We start from the raw sequence: 25,158 nt of genomic DNA, 5'->3' as shown, positions 1-25,158 counted from the left end.
GGCCAGAGGTCAGGCTCATCCTTGTGCACTGTTGAACCAACAGGAGTGATAAAACTGGGTGATAGACGTGTAGATATCTAGGCACTCTGTAATTGCCAGTGGTGTCTTGGAGAACCGAGTTTGCCTACAGAAACAAGCTCTCGTCGCGTCAACGGGGAAAAGATTCCTTCTCTTCCAAACTGGTTCCAAACCGGAGACACGCTGCTGTTATAAAGACCGCCTCCAAATCTGAGACTTTGAGACAACTGGAATAAGAGTTATTCGAACTTTGGTTTTAGATGGTTTCACGCGAAGGTCCGAGCTCATTTTGAATAACCGTTGTTCGTGCCCTGCTATCCGGAATCCGTATGAATTAATATGTGTCTTAACCCATATGCAGGGAAACCAGACCGTGATTGTAAGTGTGGAGCAGTTCATGATTTTGCTGCTGTTTTGCTGTTCTGTTGAGTTATGTTTGTGACTGTGATACAGTCGGGCTGTTCTTGTAGAGTGGCAGGCAAGGCCATCTTTTGGCAGACCCTCAGCAATGATTATGGTTTGATGAGGTGGGGACAGAGGGATGGTGGCTCTGAAATTTTTTGGGGGGAGGCCTAGAGGAAAGAAGAATTTGCTCTCCCTTCTCCCGTTTTCAAAGAAAATGATAAAGGTTCTGGCTGTATTTGGTGTTCCAAATGGTGGTTTCAGTCATTTTACAGAAATCTCTAATTTCAGCCAGCAGTTGTCAGTAATTCCATCCTGACCTGCAGTCTTGCACGCCCACACTACAAATGTCATAAAGCTGCTGCTGTAAAACCTACCATACACTGCACGGGTCATCCTTAGCCCTGCTTGCAGAAGAGGAGTCGCCTCTACTGGCTGGCGAGCAGAGTCTGACCTGTCCCTGTACCTGGCATTCACGTAGCGCTTTTCATCTGCACAGATGATTCAGACACACAAATCCTCACCTCTTGGTCTAAGACAGCTATACCTCCATTTTGCAAATGGAGAAACTACCTCGTTCTCTGCTGCCCTTTCTTTATAGGGCACTCCCCTCCCAGCTGAACTGCTGTAATTATAGTATCACCTTTCTGCTTTCAGTTTCTCTTTAATATTTACCTCTACTTTGAAGTCCAGGAAAATGGAGCCAGTCAAGACACTTAATTTGTTTGGAAACTATATTTATTAAACTACTTAAAAATGTTCATCCCTCTGTGCATGCATCATTACTGAGGATCCGAGCGACCGTACAATTACCGTGCTCTGTCCTCTTCCCCCCCCTTGCATTTTGCTCGGCCTATCAGCCAGTTGAAAGTAGACTGTAATCTCTTAGGGTGGAGATTTGTGCAAATTCTGTGCACTCGGGTATGTTTTGCACAATTTTGGTCTCAGTAGAGTAACTGGTGACTTACCCAAGGCCATGAAAGCCAGGATCATGTTGCTTATGGATAGTCTGAAGAGGCAGTCTTCATAAAAGCTAGAATTTGGAAGCTTTTGTCTTCCAGTGCTGTTTGGCCAACTCCTGTCTTCAGTACAGTGTTGAGTACTAAGCCCGGGTTGTGAGAGCTTATCTGTTGTATGTGTAACTAGACATGCAAATACTTAGTCCTGTGTAGGACTGAGTGTGTAGACCAGATGCTCTGACCTTCTCCTCCACGTCTTGCATGGCCACGTGTTAAATCCCCCACCCAGCACCCCAGAAAACCCTCAGCTGAACTCCATGCAAAAAAATTCATCTTGAAAAAGGAAGAGTTGTGTAGTATGTGGAGAATTGTGTATCAACCAGATACTGTTCAGCATCGGGAGCGGACCGTGTTGGCCTGTGTAACCCTGCTGCTGTTGGATGTCATCTTGTCTTCTGTTCTGAACAGGTAGAAAGGGCCAGCAGAGTTATAACGAGCGTGGGGAACATCATTCTTTCTTCTCAAGAAACGGGCAGAAGAATGTCTCCATCTTTTCTTTTGCACAGTGCTCAATTGCTTTCCTTCCTGAGGATGCTCCATTAGCCATGCTGGTTACAGCTGCCTGGTATCTGACAGTGTCCCCAGAGCAGCTGGGAGAGCACGAGTGAATCGCATGGCGCTCAGGCTCACAAGTTACGGTATGCCCGGTCGGTCGGCAGTGCTCCAAGCATCTCTTACAGGAGCACATTGTAGCATGATGGACAATTAATATCTCAGCCTGCTTCCTGGTAGGCAGGAGTCTTTATGATCCTAATCCTTCTTGGGGGTCCTGGTATGTAGTGGGTTGCTGTTATGGACCCAGATTATCCACTCTGCAAACCAGATCTGGCTTTGGCGAGTTGCTTTGGCTGTTAGAATAAGGGTAGCAAGGAGGGGATGTGATCATCTCATCTCAGCACAACTCTGCTTTGCTGCATCGAGCCTCAAAGGCAACTTCTCCAACAGTTAAAGCAATAATTAGGCAGCCCAGAGGTTGACCGGTTGCAGTCATCGAGGGAGGAACTGAAGGAAGGTGAGTGTTGTGGGAGAAGTAACTGGAGTTGGAGATGCGGCGATACTCAAACACCCTCTTTCTAGGTTTCTACCACTCGTCTCCCTCCCTCTAACCACACCAGCAGACCTGGTCTGATGGAATCAAAGGAAGTTCCCATGGGGCATATATACTCTGAGAACTTCCATAAATTGTTCTTTAATATGACAGTTTCCAATTATGGGTTTTTATAATAAGAGGCTTATTGGCAGCTGGGAACGCGAGGTAACTGTGGAAATTTCTATTGCTTTTCTTGGCCCCGGCACGTTTCCTGAACAGTGCGTGCTTTGTCCCAGGTGTACCATTCTGGGCTTTGAAAGTGTGTCAAGACATGTGCAGGGCTGGGACCCCTGGGAACTGGCACTCGGAGGAGCGAGCAAGGGGCAAACCGCAGGCTTGCTGGGTCATGCGGGGGACTTTTTTTTGGGTGGGGGGAACGGTGGGTGTGTTTGTTTGTTCGTTCACTTTCCTGTGGCACAAAAAAGAAGGACCGGGCAGGGGTGATTTCCTTGGGCACGCAGGGAGGGCGACTCTGACGCAGCTCTGAACAAAGCTTTTCATGCTTATAGCCTTGGGAGGCAGCAACATGCAAATTTCTTGGCCAGGCTCCGACGGCGATGCTAGAATGGATTTGTATTGTCGATGTTCCTTTCCTCTGCAGGGCACGTGTGAGTACAGACTCGTCCAGCTTATGTAGTGTTGAATAAACCCTTCAAAGACCATCTTCCTATTCCAGAAAATATGGTTTTCATACTTACTTGCATTGTTAAAAAAAAAACCCATCTCCCCCCAAAAACAAAAAATCCAAATCCTAAAACACCATCACGTGCGGTACGCGGCTTGCGCATGAGCCAATTGTATGGACTGGTTTGGCGCTCGGATAGAAAACTGGCACATCCAGGTTCTTTCTGGGCGATGGGGAAGGGTTATGATGAAACAACGGTCTCTTTTGGTGATGATTTTTTTATGTTGCAGGAAAAGCTGCAAGTGGTACAGATCGGGCTTATTTTGCTTGCCCTGTAGCTTCAGAAACAAAATGGACATTTTCTGGTTTCTGTAGCTAGTTGGAAATCCAGGGATTTCTCAAGCATGGTCTCTCAAGATGTAACCCTGCCTCTCTCTCTTCTCTAATCCACCCATCTTGAGTGATTTATTCAAAGGCCCTTTGCATTGTAGGGTTTTGTGCTGGCTCCCATCACTGCAGCAGAGCAGTGCCTATCCACGCTACCAAAAAAAAAAAAAAAAAGATGGCTGGGAACCAGATTTTTAAATGTTAAACCAAAAAGGGGATAATAAAGAGAAAAGAAAAGAAAACCCAGAAACTCGAAAAGCGCAAACCAGTTCCAGTTAGCAGGGAGGGTTTCGTTGCCAGTGTGGACGGGGCATAATTTGATTTAAATGACTTTTGAAATACAGTTCTCAAAACTGTTCCATACTTTTGCTTCCTGGCTACTGTTGAGAATATAGGGCCGAGTGTTTTCTGTGATGTTTCAAACCAAGATGTTCTGGCAGCCTCGTCGCTGGGCCCTGTTGCGTTACACTCCAGTTTCCAGTCAGTTGTGGCCTGGAGTGCAGTGCGTTGCTCATGAGATGCACCAAAGTGGGAGGTCTTGCAGAGAGCAGGCGAGAGAGAGAGACCCAGGGTACAGAGAGCATTTCACCAGGGCCCGGCAGGGAGACTGCCAGTTCTTCTGCGAGAGGCCCTGTAGGAGGGGAGAGGACCAGTGTGTGCTCAGTTGGACTGTGGGAGCCTGGCTGTAGGCTGAGGGTAGGGAAGGATGATCTTTGCTTAAGTTAAAGTCTGGGTGCTCAGGCGAATCTCTTGCACCTTGCTGGTTGGGATCCTTCTCTGCTAGATGTCATGCGATGGGCCTGGGGCTGGCACCCGCTGCACATCGCTGTGCTGAGCATTGCAGCAAAACCCTCTGTGTGACCAACATTGGTCTGAGCAGGCGCATTGGCCTTAGTGTCACCCACTGCATTTGCAAGGTCCACTTGCACGGACTGCTTCTGCTTGAGTATCCGTGCTCCATGCAAGGAGGATGAGCATGGGCAAACATCTGTTTTGAGCACCTGATCCATTTTTCGACCCAAGAGCTTGAGTAGAGTGGAGGGTGTGAAGCTGTCGCCGAGGCGGCCACAACAAACACGTGCCATATGCAGTACGTGGCGGCCTCGTGGGCAGGCTTCTGGTGGAAACAAACTTGGAGGGTCTTCCAAGTCCTTCCAAAAGCCAAGCCCTGGAGAGAACAGCGTGCAGATGTGTTGTTTCTTTTCCTAGCGTTACCATCACCGTGCAGTTTGGTTATCGTGCAGCTGGTCTGGAGCACTCGCCCTCCCTGTCATCAGAGAGATGTCTCTTTGGCTTTGGGGTTTTCTTGGGTGAGGTCCTAGAAGCTTTCTGTGCTGTCATGACCAGATGCCATTAACAGCCCTGCTTTCAAAGCAAGTTGGGGAGTGTGGCCTATTTTGAATGAGCCTCCTCTGCATTTATAATGCAGCAAATGCTCTAATGCCGGCTTCATATGAATATTGGCCGTGGCAGCCTTGTGGTACCACCTACCGTGTCCAATGTTGAGAGCGATGCTCTTTCGGATGTGTTTTTTTCTGAACGTTCCTTTCTCTGCTTTCGACTGTGCTGTGAAAAAAGTACAATGTACACAATTGCATGGAAGGAACTGTTTAATTTATTGCGGCCCCCTTAAATAGCATGGAATAACATTAAAAGTGAAATGTCTTGAGGGGTGGTAATACCATAGGATTGTAGGAAAGTATGGTTGGAAGGGACCGCATGAGGTCATCTAATCCAGCCCTCTGCCCAGAGCAGGTTCATGCCTGACTAAACCATCCCAGCCAAGTGTCCTAGAATAATAGAACAGTAAAAATAAGTGTTGAAGGGACTTCAGGGGGTCACATCTAGTCCAACCCCCTGCTCCAAGCAGGACCAGCCCCAACTACATCATCCCAGCCAAGGTTTTGCCTACCCAGGTCTTAAACACCTCCAAGGAAGAAGAGTCTACCATCTCCCTGGGTCACCTGTTCTAGTGCTTTGCCACCCTCCTAGCGAGACAGTTTTTCCTGATATCCAACCTCAACTTCCCTTGGTGTGACTTGAGCCCATTGCTCCTTGTCTGTCATCTGCCCCCACTGAGAACAGTCCAGCTCCTCCTCTGTGGATCCCCTGCAGGGAGTTGAAGGCTGCTATCAGATCCCCCCTCAGTCTTCTCTAGACTCAAGAAGCCCAGTTTCCTCAGCCTCTCCTCGTTAGTCAAGTGCCCCAGCACCGGAAACATTTTCATTGCCCTCCGCTGGACTCTCTCCAATTTGTCCATACCCTTTCTGCGGTGGGGTCCCAAAACTGAACACCGTACTCTAGATGTGGCCTCCCCAGTGCTGAATAGAGGGGAGGAATCACTTCCCTTGACCCACTGGCAGTGCTCCTACCAATGCAGCCCAGGATGCTGTTAGCCTTCTTGGCAACAAGGGCACACTGCTGGCTCATATCCAGTCCACCTTCTTGTCCACTATAGCCCCCAGGTTCTTTTCTGCAGAGCTGCTGCCCAGCCAGTCAGCCCCAGCCTGTACCAGTGCAGGGGATTGTTTCCTCCGAAGAGCAGGACTTCGTGCTTGTCCTTGTTGAACCTCATTCCTTTTGGCCCAGTTCTCCAATTTGTCTCAGTCACTCTGAATCCTAGCCCTCCCCTCCACTGTATCTACTACTCCCCCCAGCTTGGTGTCATCCGCAGACTTGCTAAGGGTGCACGCTACGCCACCTTCCAGGTCGTTGTTGAAGGCACTGAACAAAAGTGGCCCCAGGACTGACCCCTGGGGCACTCCACTTGATGCCAGCTACCAACTAGACGTTGAGCCATTGATGACCATTCATCCAGCCTGTACTTTCTTAGCTTGCCTGGGAGAATGCTGTGGGAGACCGTATCAAAAGTCTTGCTAAAATCAAGGTCCACCACATCTACTCATCTCCCTGCATCCCCAGAGCCAGTCATCTCATCATAGAAGGCAATCAGGTTGGTCAGGCATGACTTGTCCCTGGCGAATCCATGCTGACTGTTCCTGATCACCTTCTTCTCCTCCAAGTACTTCGAAATAGATTCCTTGAGGATCCATGATTTTTCCAGGGACTGAGGTGAGGTGAGGCTGACTGGTCTGGAGTTCCCTGGATCCTCCTTTTCCCCTTTCTTAAATATGGGCACTATGTTTGCCCTTTTTCCAGTCATTCAGGACCTCTTCTGATCGCCATGAATTTTCGAGCATGATGGCCAATGGCTCTGCACTCTCATCAGCCAACTCCCTCAGCACCCTTCAGGGCATCCCCAACTGGCCCTATGGACTTATTCATGTCCAGATGTGCTAAATAGCGAGTAGCCAACAATAGTGAAAGAACAGGTTAACCTTACTGGGTATTTTCACCAGCCCTAAGGGATGCCTCTGCTCAATAGGGTATGGGATGGCCAGGGTGAGGGAGAGCTGTTATCTTTCATCAGTGTAGACCATGTGAGGGAACACCTTGAGAGGCTGGGCACCTTTAAGTCAGCTGGCCCAGGCAGCTTATACCCCAGAATACTCAAGGATCTGGCGAGCATCATAGCTCAGCCCCTGGCACAGATCTTCGAGAACTCATGGCACTCAGGTGAAGTGCCCGAAGATTGGAAGAAGGCCAGTGTGGTGCCTATCTTCAAGAAAGGGAGGAGAGTAGATCCGGGGAACTACAGGCCCATCATCCTGACCTCTATCCCGGGGAAGATCTTGGAAAAAATTATCAAAGAGACCATTCTTGGCAAGCCAGCTGGTGGCAACATCCTGAGGAACAGCCAGCATGAGTAGGTCTTGCCTGACCAATCTCATCTCCCTCTACAACCAGGTGACATATCACCTGGACAAGGGAGAAGAGATTGACGGCATGTATCTTGATTTTAAAAAAGCCTTCAGTCTGGTATCCCATGATCATCTCATAGAAAAACTGGCCAACTGCGGCCTCGGATACATCGCAGTCTGCTGGCTGGGGAACTGGCTTTGAGGTCGGACCCAGAGAGTGGTAGTTGATGGAAGTCAATCATCGTGGTGCCCTGTGCACTTCGAGGTCCCTTCCAGTCCTAATGTCTATGAAATCTCTAAAGGGAGCAAACCTATGAGCTTGGCATTATCTGGCCTTCAGATACTGCCCTTGAAGTGCTGGATTTTTGGGGGAGCTCATGGAAAGGTGGTTTGTTCTCCTCCTACCGGGATCAGCATCAGGAGCGCGGCTGAGGCAGTTGCACTTTGTGGCTAGCGATAACGAGATGATGCAAAGCCTGTTTAGAAGTACTGTAGGTTTGGGATAAGGAGATTTCAGCATCAGATCTGCAGGCTGTAGAAACAAATGTTAGGCCAGTGTCAGAGCCAGAGAGTGAAGATAAGGCCTAAGTTTGTTTTCATGTCTGACAGCTCCTCTGTCTTCTAAGAGTTTTGGTTGAAAGACTCTGCACATGGATAGAGCTGTGTAAGCTTGCGTGGCTCCTGAGAGTACAGAAAGATCTCAAAGTTGTTGGCTTTCGCCTTTGTGTTGCAGGTTTATGTAGAAGAGAGGTCAGAAAAGCAAGGGCCAGAGCTAAAATGAAAACATGATCCTTATAGCAAGCATGCTGTGTACTCTCAGCTCATGAAAGAGAGACTAACGTGGGGAAAGGAGATGAGCAGAGAGCCTGGGGATGGGAGTTGTCAGTGGGAAATAAGATGCGAGTGGAGTGGTGAGAGAGGAGAACTGTTTAAGGACACGTCTTTGCTGCAGAGGTAAGTCAGGTTGTTACCCAATTATAGCTCCAGCCTCTCTGTCTATCCATACACACAATCCTCTCTGCCCCAAGTTCAGTGGTGCTTATACTGTGGACAGGCTGGTGAATCTAGTTTTGTAGGCTAAAACCCAAGCGAGGCATTCACTACAGTTGGTAACCTGCCTGCTTTATAGTAGGGTGCAGGCTTAAATCACTCAGGTTTTGGTAATCCCCCAATACCTTCCCCTAGTTCCCCCTGACAGCCCAGAAGGGCAGCTGTGTTCGCCCACTATGCACTGGGAAAGATTTGTGGCCTTGTTCAGCTTACTGCAGTGCACGGACCCATGGGGATGCATCTCCAGAAGTCCTAGTGCTACATGTGGATAAATTGGTGAAGCATCACTGAGCTATTCACCCAATAGCTCTTAGAGGGTAGTCATCTTATGGCTTTTCAATGCAGTTGTCCACTCTCAAGCTAAACAAATGAGTGCCAGCTACCTCTGAACTCGGTCCTCCATGGCAGGTGGTTAGCTAGCATAAATGCCGATGGAGGGGACATGGGGATGGCTGTCCCTGCAAAGGGGAGCATGGTGTGAATTGAGTACTGGGAGCAAGGACAGCAAGTGGATTTTAGAATTTACCGAGTTCAGTCTGGCTGCAAAATCTCAGCACCTTGCTTCAAAAGCATATGCATGAGGGGTTTTCAGACCTCAGCTTGACAAAGGGTATTTATACCCGAAAGCTTGCAAAGAAGAATTTTTCCAACTATTTGAGTTGGTCTAATAAAAGATATCAGATTCACCCAAAGAACCTCATCTGCCTGTGTCCTTAGACCAACACGGCTACAACCTACACCCCTGTTTCAGACTCCTAGGCACCTGGGGAATATCAGAGGAAAGCAGCCTGGAAACTGCTTGCACCTAACCTTCTTGTGTCCCTCAGAGATCATCGAATCATAGACGGTGAGGGTTGAAGGGACCTCAGGAGGGCACATCTAGTCCAACCCCCCTGCTCAAAGCAGGACCAGCCCCAACTACATCATCCCAGCCAAGGCTTTGTCTAGCTGGGTTTTAGAAACCTCCAGGGATAGGGAGTTCACAGCCACAGCTGCCCTAGGCCTTTTTGCAGGAGGGCAGGATATAAATCTGAGCAGCAACAAATAAATACATAAAATAGAAACCGGGAGCCATCCTGCAGGCCTGTGGCATGTGTTCCCAGGGCCTTAGAAGTGACGTGCTGCAACGGCTCTGGCTGCATCGGCGCGCGCATCGAATGGAAATCCTTAACTGCTCCGATTGAAGCCAGTTGCTTTTATTAAGTGCTCTCCGTTGCCAGTGCCATTTGGTGCGAGTGAGATTACAGCAGAGATGGAAGATGATGGAGACAGGTGTTTTTCCTCTTACTGGAAGTACCATCCTTTATTTAGCCAAGAATGAATTAGAGCAGGCGTTGGTGTAGCTGCATTTTTTTCTTTTTTTCCCTTTTTCTTTCAGATCCTGTTTGCAAAGCTATTGCTATTCAAGATAGCTTGGCTCTGCCTTTTGCAAATGTGTTCTGACAGCACCCCTACCCCGTTAGCCAGTCTCTATTATCAACTCTGCAGCAAGTGAACATTAGGGACCGAGCTTTCAAGTCATGTCTGTTTAAAGTGGCAAACACCGATGGACTAATAGATTCAGGCGTTCCACAGTGATGGTACGAACTATGGTGTTTGTATCCGTGTTGTGGTAGCAACGCTGTGTTTAAGGGTGAAATGGTATTTTCATCCAAAGCTCCCTGTCTTCAGTTGTATCTCCAGTCAAAATAACCCCCTTCCAGTCTGGATTTTCAGAATTGCCATAGATTCGGAAAGCTCAAGACAAGAAGAGGCCGTGAGATCACCCATCAGAGGCCATTACATTTCACCCATCTACCCTATATTGAGTGTAATTACTGGGGGTGACTAAAGCGTAACTTGGGTTTAGTTAAAGCATCTTCCAGAAAGGTACCCAGTCTGGATTTGAAGATTCCCAGAGAAGGAGAATCCTCCCCTCCCTATGATAATTTATTCGTGTGGTTTAATCATCCTCGCTGTGAAAAAATTGTAGTTCATAACTGCTTGGGATGTGTCTGGTTTCAGCTTCTGCGCAAGGGTTCTTGTTTTGCCTTTGTCTGCTAGATTGCAAAGCCCTTCAGCACCAGTGTTTTCTCTCTACCGTCGGCACTTAGACACCAGAATCCAGTCGTTTCCTAGCCCTCCTTTTGAAATTTGTGCAGCGCTTTCTCCTCGCTCCATCACTCTTTTCTGTGCCCTCTCCAGTATCTCAGTGTCCTTTCACAATGTGGACAGCAGGGCCAGGCACAGCATTTTCAGTATTGGCCTCACCAGTGCTGTGTTCAGAAATAAAATCACCGCCTTGCTAACTCTCGTTGTCCCTCTGCTCAGGCAACGAGGGGTTGCATTAGACCAGTGATTCTCGACCAGGATGCCTCAGGATCCTTTCCCGGGTGCCACAGTGTGTCACTCAAAGTTAGCATTGGGAAGTGTGCAAACAGCATAAACCCAGAGATTTCAACCAGGAATTCAGAGTGTTAAAAACATTCTGACCTGTTGTGATCTTCCTGAGGTCTTTGCAACAGAAGAATTGCACTATTATTTTTTGGTAGTCAAAAAACTGCATGAAAATTTCAGAGTTGGGCATATTCTGAGGTGTGCCTGGAGTCTGAAAATGTGGGGAAACCACTGTATTGGCCCTTTTTACCATGGTGGTGTGCTGGACACTCCTGTTGAGTTTCTTGCCCCAAGGACCTCTTAATTCTTTGCAGCATCCCTGCTTTTCTGGAAACAGCCCCCCATCATTGCTTGTGCAGGGCTCCGTCTGCACAGGGCGTCCCAGCAGCCTCTAGTCTAATCGCTGGATTCTGAATGCGCCGGGGGAGTTGTTAAATATTGCTGTTGAAGAGGCAGTCACTAGAAAAGCCCTGGTTTTTCAAAAAATCAGCAGGGCTAGGCTTTGTCAGTAGGTGGATGGGAGAGCGCAAGTGGAAAGTCTGTGGAATGTGTGGAACTAACAGGCCGCAGATAGGATTACTGCTGGGAGACAAAGCCGTCTCTCCTGTAGCTGGGTAGGTAGCTTAGTGCTTTCAGACACAGAAACTGCTGGGTCCGTTTCTTGTTGGAATGAATTCCTCATGAGTAAGGACAATTGTTCGCTTGACGGTTACTTCTAGACCATACAGAACACAGAAAGAGGGTAGCCATCATGCTGCCCAGATGCCTTGTTCATGCCAGGATGCACTTGCCCACTAGCTGTTTTGATTTCAGTTCTGGTTGAGATGGCACTTTCATTCAAAGACCTTCTTTTCAGTGGGTTATAACTTTCCAAAGCAATCACTGTAGGGCAGAAACCTGATGCTCGTTCAGAGGAGGATGTTTGTGTAAAGCTGGAAGAAAATCTCTTCCACCACTCTCTTGAGGATCAGACATTCAAATAAGCAACTGGCTTTCAACAAAATGCTTATTAAGAGGTACTTTTCAATTAAAGAGCATGCAAAAATAATAATGTCAGCAGGCGGAGACTTTGATGGCACCAAAATCAAGAAATTCAGAGCTAGAGGTCTTTAAGAAGCTTTAACTCTGCATTCTTAGATGTTTGCGTTGCAACGGGGCTTTCATTTCACGAATGCACAGCAGTGGGAGATGCCTTCGTTTTCAGTCAGTGCCATCCGCGGTACATTGCAAAAGAGAGAAGAGGGCTCCCCTCTTAATCTGATAATGCTCCAGATTAGCTGATTGTATATTTAGTTTTAAGCTCACCTTTTACATATACTTGTATTATACTTTCAGAGTTACTGCAGATGTGAATGAGAGGAATATGAAAGTGAAGTGAAACGACAGAAGGACTTTTAGTAGTCTGTGATGCTTTTGGGGTGCCACATAACATGGAAGTTGAATCTGGGGTGATATTCAAGCATGCTGCTCTTAATACGTAAGGGTGCTGTTGCTGTGACATACCTGCACTCTTGTTGGATGGTATGAGCATTGCTGCTCATGCTACATGGAATACACCTGTCCTCGCTTCGGACGTTGCGATTCTGGGGCAGCAGTTTGGTCTTACGCTGTGTGTACAGCTCAACGCAGGGTGACTTCTGTGGCCTCCTGTTGTGCCTGAGGTCAGACTGAATGATCACAGTTGTGTCTCTTGGCCTTGATGTCTAGAAATTGATGCAAGCCAGAATCGGCATGTTCTACTGCTCTGGTGTCGGCTGGGTGCCAAAGTCCCTGCTTCGCAGGCTCCTGAGAATTGCACTAATGACCCTGCTTTAGGTGACACTATTTCATTTTGATTGGATCCAAAAGTAGCTAGAGGTTTTGATTTACGCTATAGGGAATATTATGCTAGTCAGTGCCATCAGCTTTGTTGAGGTTTTCGGAAAACTTGGCGTCTCATCACAGGTAGCATATATTTCACTTCATCTGACCTTCCATCTCATTCCTCGCAAGCTCTTCTTATAATGTGGCACTGAAGAGATGATGCTTGAGGCAGCATTGGCGATTATTCCAGTATATTTGACATTGCTAGCTGCAGCGGCTATAGGAGGACATAGTTTTGCGCCCGGGCCATCTCTTGCATTGTCTCAAGAGGCTCACTCGGCAAGAAGGGAATTCAGGTGAAGCCTAAAATGAACTGCGACTTCAGTGCGCACTTGCACACATCTGGTGCAATTCAAGTTTAAGAGCTGAACACATATCCATCTGACCATGTTAGGGTCCAAAGATTACTGTTGACACTAGTTTGCTTTTTTGGATAGCCACACTGGCACAGTCACTAGCGCGTGGCACCCGGTCAGCTCTCTAATCTAATAGACTGTTCTTGCCCAGACCTTTGTGTGTCAGTATTTTATGTACTGAATGTAGCCAGGTTTAATAATCAGCCATTTTTTTTGCACCTTCTGCCAGACTTTCCCCTCTTTTTCACCATTTACTGTTTGATTCAAAACCTGCTATGGAAACAAATGATATACATATTAAAGAATGAAAATAGAGATGAAAAGCTGAGTCACAAAAGGTAACGGGAGTTCAGAATAATGTCATCTTAGTTTTTTTAAAAGAAAGACTTGAAATCAGCCCCCTCTTAAGCGGGTTTTTTTTGTTGCTGCTTTTATTGTACATTATGAAAAGATAGCAGGGCAGGACCCCTGCTCGAAAGCATTTCTCTAGCTGTGTGTTGGTAGTCTTGCAGAGCTCACCTGGAGAGGACCAAGGGCTGTATTTCATTTCTCAGTCACTAAAATGTGTAAAGTGATTTAGATGCTTGTTTTTTTAGTGCAACGGACTTGTCTTCAGATGGCATGCGTGGAGCACAGTTTCAGTGGTTCCTGATGACCGGGAGCTGTCCTGTTCAGTGCTATAAGGCAACTGGACTGTATGATGAAGGTCATCCAGGCTTCTCTTTCTGGAATGGCAAAAGAATTTCATATTCTGCCTCAGCAAATTGTGAACTGCAGCAGAGTTTCTTGGGAGTTTCTGGTGCAATAAATGTACATGGAGAGACTGAGGTAGGCTGAGAAATGCATTACAAAGCGTTGAAGCCTTAACCTGTCATTTGAAAGCTCACCCAGTGAGTGAGTCAGGTGATTTTTATCTGGCACTTCAGTTGATGCTGGGATGGAGAATCCTAGATGCTTTTTCTCTGCGCTTCTTTCTACATGTAAAGATTTGACAACTTAAAACAGCAGGAAAGGCGTAGGATGGTGGCATACCGGCTCGTGATGATGCTTTCTCTCTCTGTGCTGTTCCCTTACCCGTGTTTGGGCTTTCGTGAAAGGGGTTCTTCCTGATCCAAGTCAGCTCGGGAATAAAATCCTGAGTCCATCTGATAGAAGTGGCAGGCTAGACCCAATTAAAAAAGTACCCCTTAGCTAGTGGAGGCTTCCAGTAAAGGCAGAATTAACCCACAGCTTGGGGGTGAGGGTGGAAGATGCCATAGTCAGAGAGGAAGCAGCCCCTGGTTTTGAGTATGAGGAGGAATTACACTGGCCAGTCTTCTCGGTCCAGCCTTTGCAGCAGGTGCTCTGGATGCGGGAGATGGGTGGGAATATTCTGTGGGTGTATTGCAAAAAGCTGCCTTTTTCCCCAAGAATTTCTTTCCATCCTCCCCTAGCGAGGAACTGTGCAGTCTCCATATCTAATTGCATGGCAATTGCACTGTGCCACCAGCCACCCATCATTCATTTTTGCGCCCCCCCCCCAGGAGCACAGATGAAAGAGGAGAGATAATGTTTTCTTTCTTCAGTCCAGTGATTTAGCATGCCTCTCCCCCTGTTACTTCAGGTAATAAAGCCAGATGGCAATGACAAGGAAACAGAAGCCACACATGAATCAGAGGTCCCCGAGGAGCTGTTGAGGACTTGCCTTCCTCGAGCGACAGTGAGAGGAGATGCTGATAGTCCGGATGTCATTATAGAAGCTCAGTTTGATGATAATGAAGCAGAGAATGGACAAGAGAACTTGCCGAATATGCTGGCTGAGGACATTACGAAACTTTCGGTAGAGGCCAACGAAAAGGGTGAGTAGATCAGACTGCTCTCTTAAGCTTTTATTTCAGCAAAATGTTGAAGTATCACTTTGCTGCCTCAACTTGCTGCAAGTTCAAAACACAGCATAGAAGTCTAATGCCTTATCACACCGATCAATCAATGCTAAACTGCCTTAATCAGTAGGTTGGGCTCTGAATGGCTGCCAAGGGCATGTTTCTATGTAGCTTTGACTGTTCGCTGGTAGGCTGTTAGACCAGCAGAACACCGTCATGTCTGATATTCCCAGGGCTGTATGAGACGCTGCCATTGCCATCTGATTCGAGATGCTTCTACCGCTTTTTCCTTCCTTCCTTACTAGGCTGGCAGATTGATTTACATTCCTCACTCTGTGGGTGAGAATTGAAATTCCTGGGGATTTCTCTCTCTAGGTTGCAAGGTTCTACGTTGTTTGTAACCCAACTCTTTGAAGAATTGGTTTGCTTAAAAAAACCTATATTCTTAATCTGCATCCTTTCCACGTTGTCAAACGTAGCTTAGGGAACAAAAGAGACTCCATTATTGCCATCCCCTTGAGGCTACCCTTACAGGTTCTCTGTAAAGTCCAGTGACCGCTCCATTGAAGAATTATTTCAATCAGCCTATTTTACCTGGGTCTTCAGCTGCCCATTGACACACCTGCCATAGTGGCCCCTCTGGCTTCATCCTTAACACATGTCCCACTCCGATCTTTCTGATGTAAATTGTTAATTGCTCTTTGTAACAGGATTTCCTGCTTGTTATTCCTGTTGTTCTTCCTGCCCCTCTACTTTCCAGTGCGAGGTTGGGTTGGGAGCTACTGGGACTCATGTTAGCTTTATATTTTCATAACTGACGATTGCCCCATCTTTTCTGCAAAATCGGCCGTCTTGTGAGCTGTGTCCCACTGCTTAGAAGAGCTGTGTCATTAACAAAATCTCGATCTTCCCGTGTACAGCTCTTCAGCGATGCAATGTCTGCATTTGCATCCATCTACTTTTTTTCCTGTGAAGTCGGTGGCAGTGCCAAATAGGTGAAGGGAGAGAACTTAGCTTTGTTTGACACCTGCATCTAAGTTACATAAACACGGGCTCAAGTGAAAGGTTCCTTTTAACTGTGTAAGCTGGGCCTTGGGAGAACGTCTTGCTGCTGCTGATTTCTCTTGGCATGTCATCGCACTTCACGATGCTCCCAAGTGGATCTCACTGGAACCTGTTAAATGCTTTGTAAAACTAAGGAAGTTGATGATGAGTGATTTTTCCATGTGATGTTGCCTTTAATGGTTGTTCATAGGGTGAAGGTTGGATCAACACATGGTCTTTCAAGCCAGCAACCAGCTTGGTTCCCCCTTAGCTTCCCCTCAGCCGCCCTTGTTCTTTTTCTGCTGTTATGGTCTTTCCTTGTTTCTCCTTCGGCGGGTGTGTACTTGCCAGTTTGGATCTTGAGTTGATAAACCATGCTATTCTCACGTCTTTCAGTGATTGCTTCAACTTCTTTGGCCATGTTATCCACAGATTTCCTCTAGTCTCTTCTTGCTCTGCCTTCGAAGGCTTTGTCCTTTGTTTTATACAGCGCCTTTACTGCTGCTCTCTCTGAGGTGTCTTGCGGAGCTGATGCTTGCTTTGGCTAACTTCCTTTCTTTCATGCCGTTTCACATGTCATTTTTTTATCCAGGTTTTAGGTTTAAGTGTCTGGAAACCAGCTACATTTCACTGCAGCATCTACAAAATCACCATGCAGAAAGGTTCATGGCCATTCAGTGTTGACTTTCTTTGGCCAAATTCGACTTTCATGAAGTGCAAGCGTAGTCCAGATTTCATTAAAAATAGCCCTATGTGTACATTTTAAAGGTAAAATTTGGCCTTAAGTAATAACGGCACCAAGTGGTGCTTCTTTAAACACTTGCCAACACAAATAGCTTCGTTCACACAGATAGACTCAGTAGGGCTGCTCACCTGAACAAAGGCAGTTGTGAGCAGGTACTTGCAGAGTTGAGTTTTTGGTCAATTTTTCTTCTTTACCATGTAACTTGACTTGACTTGAGAGACAGCTGGGCTCTGTGCTTCACCCCTCTTATAAGCATCTTTCTTACCAGGCTTTTATCTTGGCTTCTCTGTGTTAAATCCCCTCTGCTTGAAGCTAAGCACCTTTCGGCAAGAACAGAGAGACACACATGGGAGAAGGGAACGGGTCATGGTAGTATTACTGCTATGCACAGACCCTACAAAAGCAGAGCTGTGTTGAGTTCCCACAAACTTGTGAGGTTTTTCATCCTGCTCTGATCTTTTTCTGGGATCCTGTCTGCCAAGGAGAGAGATTTACATTCTCTATGAGATGGAATAAGCAGTACACAATGAAACTGGGCAACTCTCTAATGGGAGTTTCTGGTGAGCTATTTAGTAAGGCAAAGTCTCAAGGTTTCAGGCTAAGGAAAGATGCTGTTGAGTTGACACTGATCATTAAGGAGATGATCAAAAACCCCACCACATACCCCTGCCCACCAGAGAACTTCAGGGTACTCCCCCCACCCCAAATTCGACTGCAACAGACTGCAAAAGACCCTGTAGTCACATTGCTCTGTGCACTGCTGGAAGGTGAGAGCAGTAGGGTGACCTGCAAAGTGCTGTGTTGGTGCTGGTAGGCGGTGTTCTTCCTCTCTTATGGAGGAGTAAAAATGTGTGAGTTCACCGATCCCTTGTTTGAGTTGCTACAGAAGGCCCGGATGAATAACACAAAGTGCTGCTGGAAGTGGCATTGGGATAATGAAACTTGCAGCAGCTTTGGGTCATGGAGTCTGTTTGGAGACTGTTTCCCTTTTTTATTGAGCAGCACTTGCAGACACCAATAGCAGGATTTCAGTAGTCACTTGCTGGTGGCTTCTCTCTCAGTTGTATTCAGCCTGCAGTGGTAACACCATGCACAGGCCTTTTTCTTAATTGCTTCTTTAAATGAGCATCTTTTCCCAGCATAAATATGAGGAGGCCAAACCAGTGCTTGCAGCCAACCAGGTTGTCTTTCTCCCTGGAAGACCTGCATTGCCTGAATTCTAAGCACTGGTTGTTCTTCAAGTCATCGTCCGTGCAGACTTCGCACATGGCACAAATGTGCATCACGTGTGAGATCAGATTCTTTCAAAAAACATGGGGTTCTGCCTGTCCCTGAGTGTCCTTTTGCTCCCCGTAGCAGAGGGCATAAAGCAAGGCAACCATTCAGAAAAGAGACTAGGCTTGTCCTTGTGGAGTACCCACGTCCCAGTGTGGAATCCATGTGGACAGCACATCTTGAAGGACTGCCCTTTGCTTTCAGGGTAGGTAACTTCGGTGTGACTTGGGTGTCAGTTTGCATTATGTGATCCTCGTTACTGCATGTCTGCTTGAGTACAGTTTAATGAGGACTCTAGATTTCTGCGCTCCATCTCAAAGCTGCCCGTATCCAGGGACCACAGGAGCTAGTTCCTGCGTGCAGTGATGAGCTTCCAATGTTAAATTTTCACAGAGTTAAGACCAGAAGGGACAATTGGGTCGTTGACTCGGAACTCCTGTATATCACAGGTCCTTACATTTTGGACAGCTTTCACTATAGTAACCCCTGGATTTGGTTGAAAATGAGAACAGTGTTGCACTGAGAGCCCAAGTTGAAATGATGATCTATGGTGATGCCCAAGTCCTTCTCTGAACCATGGCTTTACAGGACAAGTCTTCCCCTTGATGGATGTAATCTGCCCAGGTGTATTATGGAGAAGTGCAGGCTCAGAGGGGACTTGGTGACAGCCTGTAAGTATATTGGGGTGTGAATCAGGAACTGGGAGTATCTGTTCACCAGGGCACCCCAAGGGAAGACAAGGTCCAATGGTCACAAACTGCTTTTAAAGACTGTTTTAGACTGGACATAATGAAAAACTTCTTTACTGTCTGAGTCTCCAGAGTATGGAATATACTCCCCCAGAAGTGGTGCAAGCACCTACTCTGGATACCTTCAAGAAACACCTGGATGCTCACCGTGCTGGGGTCATGCAACCCCAGCTGACTTTCCTGCCCTTTGGGCAGGGGGCTGGACCCGATGATCTCTTGAGGGCCCTTTCAGCCCTAACATCTATTAAATCTTGCATTTGTTTGCACCCAATTCACCTTGAAAGGTCCAGCAGCGTAACTTTTTACCTTCATTTACTAGTCTCTTGACATGGAGCTATTAGCTCATGTGTAGCTCCCATTGCTTTAAAAAAACATTTTTCTTATTTACATTTTTATTGTCTGTATTCAGTGAAATCTTGTGTCTCTGCGTGAGACCAGGAAAAGCAGTACCTATCCTGTGCAAGGTATTTTATAACACTACATCCTCACCGTGGCCCACATGGAACCTGGATTTCACATGAACTCGAGAAACAGCCGCCAGAACAGCCGTCTGAAATGGATGTTTGGACTTGATGACAAGGAAGCACCAGCGGTGCAAACAGCAGCAGTTGTGTGCACTGTTGAGAACAGCACCTCCTTTCCTAAAAAGCTTCTTAGCCTTTTTTAAAGAGGTGTGTAAATAAAAGTGAGTAAATCCTGTCACTTTGCCAAAGCCTATCCTTGCTAGATTAACCTGACGCGTGCTTTCTTGAACTCTCTTGGGAGGCGGTTTCAGCTGTGCGCTGACCAGACACACAGATCACTCCACTTTTTCATGAACAGCTCAGAAAAAAACTTGATGCAGTACAATAGTAGTAATTGTATAGTTCAGGTTGCCTAAAGCTTATGTTCTGATCCTTTCTTTCCACTTGCTTGTGCATTTCTGAACCATTACGTATATCTGCAAAGACTTCTGGACTTGCTGTCGGCCTTAAGAAGAAGAGGCGGCTCAACGTGGTTCCTCACCAGCCTCTGGTTCTGTGGAGTCGGCTCCAGGGAGCCACCCTCTCCTATCCCCGTCGCTGCTCATAGCTTTCCAGGCTGCAGTGCGGTGGCTCTGATCTGATCGTGACGGTTTCACTGTTGCTCTCCGGGGTCTCACTTACAGCAGTGGAAGGGACCAGACTGGTCAGCCATCCTGGTGCTGCTCCCCGGGAGGGTTTTGGGGAGCAGCAGATAAACTGGTAGGTGCAGCAGGGTGAGAACAGCGCTGCTTCAGTTTATCCAAGGTTCATGTTTAGAGCCTCTCTGTTGGCTAATATTTTAAAATGGGAGCCCAGGACCTTCCAAAGCCAATGGCTTTCTCCTAGCTTTGAACAAGTTGGGTTTTCAAATTGTTTTGACTGAAGCTTGTGTAATCTAGAGCAGTTGTACTCAACCTTTTGCCCCACAGACCAGGTGAGTGGTGTGGGGCTTGTCTGCTGACTGAATTGGGCCCTGGGCCTGGCACTGCTCCCCCCTGCACCCTGGGATTGAGTCCTGGTGTCCTGGCGCTGTCCCCTGTCTGCCCCATATGCCAAGATTGGACCTCTGCCTCACCCCCAGCTCCCTGCTTGCCAGGATTGGGTCCCAGTGGCCTAGCACCAACCTTTCCTGCCTCTTGCACACTGGGATTAGGTCCTGCGGGGCTGGCAACACCCTCTTGCACCCCCCTCACACCAGGATTGAGCCTTTATGGTGGCCTGGTATCACCCTCTTTCTCCCCCTACACCAGGATTGGGACCTAGGTCTTAGCACTGCCCCCACTCAACCCTGCAGGCACTGGATCCAGCTAGCAGGACCCAGGGCTTCCCACTACTCCCCTGCTGCCAAATTTCCAGTCCTGTGGGGATCTCTGCGGGCCAGATGACACAGCGCTGCAGGCTAGATCTGGCCTGCAGGCCAGAGGTTGAGCACCACTACCCGGGTGTTGGGTTGCATAGTTGAAACTTGCAGTAGAAATCAATGTTGTGGTACTTAGGCACAAAATTTCTTCGGCTCTTCTTCCCCTGTTAGTTTTCATAACCCCAAAATGACATCGTAGGCAAAGAATAAAAAATTACTCATAGTTAGGTAACCGGAATTAGATCAGTTCAACATATTGCCATATGTTACTGAAATGACTAATTCACCTGTGCTTCTCCCTTGGCTGAGCAGGCCGCAGGGCATGCTATTCAAAATGGCTGGTGGGTGTGGGATGTGAACATATCACAATGCAGTCATTGGTAATAGTAGTTTTCTGTGATGAATCAGATCATTCATGTGGTTCAATTATTTCCTTCATCTAACACACTCAAATGTTTCCCATGGAGCAGTAAACTAATGTCTTTGTAGGAAGTAATGAGGATACATGTGCTTCAAGAAAAAATAAGTACAGCTATGGGAAGGAAGTCCATTAGACCGGCCAGTGAAATGTTTCACTAAACACCGTTATAAAAACATGTCCTAATTATTCATTCATTTAGCAAAACTGGTGTTCTTGAAAGGGGCAACATGGGCAGCTCTGTTGTCTGCAGGCTGCATTGCAAGCGTCCAAGCCTTGCTGTGCAACTCTTACCTTCTGGTGTTTTCCAAAGCCCATCCAGCCTCTGCCCCTTGCTCTCAGGGTGGTTCTCTGATGGGTCATCTAGCTAGGAAGAACTAAACCCAAATCCCTCAAGAAAAGACTATGGGGGGATTGAATAGCAACCTTCAGCTCCCTGCATGGGGGTTGCAAAGAGGATGGAGCTGGACTGCTCTCAGTGGGGGCAGATGACAGGACAAGGAGCAGTGGGCTCCAGTTGCAGCAAGGGAAGTTTAGTTTCGATATTAGGAAAACTCTCTCACCAGAAGGATAGTAAAGAACTGGAACAAGTTACCTACAGAGGTGGTGGGATCTCCATCCTCGGAGGTGGCTAGACAAAACCTTGGCTGGGATGATGTAGTTGGGGTTGGTCCTGCTTGGAGCAGGGGGCTGAACTAGATGCGACCTCCTGAGGTCTCTTCCAGCCCTCATTTTCTAGGATTTTAAGCTCTTGTCTTTATATGCAGATTACCACTTAGCATTCACATAACATGGCTTTTTGGTCATTCCAGGCGTTAGCTTGCGCTTGAGACCCGCCGGTGGGGTTGCTGAAATGTGTCTTCAAAGAAAAGCCCATTAAGGATGTTGCTTTGTATACAGCAGTTATTGTGAAACATCTTGGGAATCCTGTCAGGTTTGGCACTGCTCTGATTTTTAAATGCACGGAGCCGTCTCGGTACTTCTCATACGCGGCAAAAAGGTCCCACTGCACACTAGCGCCATCCGGCTGATACGGGACAGCATGTGCTCCGCCACTGAGAAAAGCTTCAAAAGCTGCGAAGTGGCTGGGCCCCATCAGAGTGAAGTGAACACACTTCATCAATCAAAACCATTCTCCGCTCCTGGAACATATAGCATACAAACTTGGTCACTGCCAGTATCCTTCCAAATAAGGATAAGAGGAACAATTTTGTCCTTAAGCTTTAGTGCACTGAGGTTTATGTTGCATGATAATGAACTCCCCAGCCTTGCAGAGCAAAATCATAGTAGAGTTGGTGATGGAATCTGAATTCCTGCACCATTTAGTCCCTTGCATTCGCAGCTCTTATCACACTGCTCTCCTTTGCTTGTCCATTCAAAGTGATTCATTGCCCTAGTCTGTTTAATCTGGTGGTGAGTATACCATGCTCCACATCCTTGTGTGGCTCGTAAGGAAATTTCTTATTTACTATAGATGGCTCCTTTGTGCTGGAACAGACAAAGCTTTCGCAGATGCTTCCTGGTGGAGCATGGCGCACCATCTTTTTGAGATTAAATCTACAAACAACCAATTTATTCTTGATTAAGTCACTTCACTTATGTGTGGTACAAAACATTATGTACCAAAAGCTGCCCACTTAAACAAACAACAGAGAAATGAAAAGTCTGTTACTTCGCTGGCCAGCAGCAGATTTTCTGGTGCTGAAGGACTTGCACGTGCGCTGGTGTAATGATCGAGTACTAAGCTCCAGTGCAGTTTTTATGTGGGATTGAGTTGATAGCAGTGGTGCCTCCAGTTGAGAGCCTTGATGAATGGACCAGATTCTTTTCTTTAAGAGTTTATAGCTGAAATAGTAAGCATTCACTTACTTTTTCTTCTTTCCATCCAGTGTGGGAGACTCTCCCTTGCCACCCCGTCAGTTGTTTTTAAGATCTGAAACTGTGATATATTTTCATTTGCAAGTGGATATTGCATCTTTAATTGTATGCCTTTTGGAAAGAATCACAAATTTCCACAGTGACCAATGCAAACGCAGAGAAAGTAATTTTGGATCTGTCACAACCAATAAGGAATTTAATCTGATGACTTCAGGTCCACTTTGGCCATCCTTTTAGTGTCATGGTAATCTAATTGTAAAAGGAAATTTGGGGGGCTTGTTTTGCTAATGTTTAGCCTGTGAATGCTTGCCAGGGCCGTCTAACTACACAGGAGAACTATTCAAGTGATCATTTAGCAAGGGATGCAAATGCCACAATTGCTGGATTGAATTTGTTGGTAATAACATAACTAATTTGAGAGGTTTTTTGCATTTCATACCTAATTTTTTAAGTAAAGCTATTACCATTTTGGTTTGTCAGATAATCACTGAAAGGAAAACAAGGGGATTATAATACAGCCTCACTGGATCCTAGCTGCTGAAGTGTGTTTTCACTGTAAGATAAGCTCATGAAGTGTTGCCCAAGCTAACATAGTAAATCTTTCTCAGAAAACATGTCATTGCACAGGGTGGAAATATTGAATGGTCATTGGATAACCACTACAGTAAAGGGGTCAAAATAATTCATTTTTGGTTTGGCATGAGGCGAAGAGCCTCTTCCCACCTCCTCTGCCCAGAAACCTCCTCCTTTCAGCAGCAAACTCTCCTGTTGAGAATTGCCTCTCTCAACCTCCTGCTCACGCGGTGCGCTCACCTCTGCATCCTCGCACTCAGCATTTCCCACTGCGGCCTCACGGACCCCCTCTGGCTTTCGGGGGGCTGAAAAGAGGGGTTTGGAAGAGTGAAGTGCCAGTTCAGATGTCTGCGACGGAGCTGCATTCAGCAGAATTTGGTGCCAGGTCCTCCCTGGATCCTGGCAGCTGTAATCTTTCTGTTGCCTCTCGCCCGGTTTCAGCCATGGAGGAGTCTCCTGTACAGAAGTGTCGGGGTCCTGACGGCTCAGTCCCATGGGCCCTGGATTATGTCAAAGGGCTTGTATTTCTCCTTCCCAAATGCACAGATAGAGGTTTGCCACCCTGGCCATCTCTCATCTTTTGGGCAGCCCTCTATGCTGGTGTCCAGTCCCTGCTTTGTCATGGAGAACATGGGTGTCCGGTCCCATGCTTCTTGGCTTGGGAAGTCTCAGAAAAAGCCTGAATCTCTTTGTGTCTTTTCTTTAAGGAGGCAGAAGGTGCCCCCTTCCCAAACCCTCTTTGAGAGCCATTGCACCCACCAGTCACAACAGCCTTTCAAATCCAGATGTTGATAAGAAAACAATGGACAAGAATTAAGTAGATTGAGGGCCGAACCCCTCTGTTGGCGGTCTGGTCACAGACTCCAGCCTTCTCCCTGCTCACTGAGTCTCTGTATGCAAATCTCAGGATTTTTTGGGTATTGGAACTGGAAAATAACTAGTATCCCGAGACGAAAGGTTTTTTTTTTTTTCATGTCAGCCAGAGACTTCTGGTTGACTTTGTAGCTGAAGAGGCAGGTAAACTCTACCAGCAGCCCAAGTGAGAGTTTCAGAACTTGCCCAATTCTTGTGCTTGGCTTCAGCAGCAGGGATGTAATGTTGCCTGTCCCTCGTCCCAGGAAAAGGAGACCGGAAAGCTGAGCCACGTTGGCCCAAAGCGTGCTCTCCAGGGGCTGGGAGCACTTCTGTGCTGCCAGTAGGTCATTCTGTTCTGTTTGTGTCTGCCCAGCGTGAGGTCTTATGAGGACAAGGCACCAGCTCTTCTTCTCCCAAGTGAGAGGTAAAAGTAGATTTCAGTTTGACCAAATGAAAAAATGCAAGTGACCTTGAAATACTGTTTGGAAGGTGAGGTGGAAAGGAGGTGACTTCACAAAGCAATAGCCCCATCATGAGAACAGGGCTTCCCTGGTAATTGCCCCTGTACGTGTGTTTCCTAGAGTTGTGCTGGCTTTGGCCATTGCCTTTCGTTGGAAAGTAAGCTTCACATTTGTTGCTCTGGCAAAGACCTCAGCCTAATCTTTGTCCTAACATGCTGATTGTGTCCTATGAGCAAAAGCTCACTCCCATCAATCCCTGTGGTGAGATGCACTTTAAGATATCCCATCTGGAAGGCGGCAAGCTAGTTGACCTGTATAACCTGATGAGCATCAGTTGAAGGAAGCTGGTGCTTATGAAAGCTTATGGATCTCTGATTAGGTAGTCTATAAGTCAGGGCTGGAGAATTATTTCAGCTGCAGGGCCACTTAATGACTTTTGGTGAGCTATTGAGGTCTGCAGGGGTAGCCCTGCCCCTTGACAGGAGCGC

At 47.1% G+C, this 25,158-nt stretch overlaps 1 protein-coding gene across 2 annotated transcripts in view; it reads left to right on the top strand.

The window, feature by feature from the left end:
* DIS3L2 (DIS3 like 3'-5' exoribonuclease 2) overlaps positions 1-25,158 on the top strand; it is a 224,967-nt gene that overhangs the window by 57,324 nt on the left and 142,485 nt on the right. For both annotated transcript variants that reach the window (XM_019532860.1, XM_019532859.1), the window contains exon 7: positions 14,551-14,785. In XM_019532860.1, the coding sequence (XP_019388405.1) occupies positions 14,551-14,785 (235 nt within the window). The remainder of the gene's footprint in view (positions 1-14,550; positions 14,786-25,158) is intronic.

The sequence above is a fragment of the Crocodylus porosus genome, unplaced genomic scaffold, assembly GCF_001723895.1.
Source record: "Crocodylus porosus isolate Cpor-Errol unplaced genomic scaffold, CroPor_comp1, whole genome shotgun sequence".
Lineage (NCBI taxonomy): Eukaryota > Metazoa > Chordata > Crocodylia > Crocodylidae > Crocodylus > Crocodylus porosus.
The sequence above is the reverse complement of the archived record's forward strand: the minus strand, read 5'-3'. Positions and strand labels throughout refer to the sequence as shown.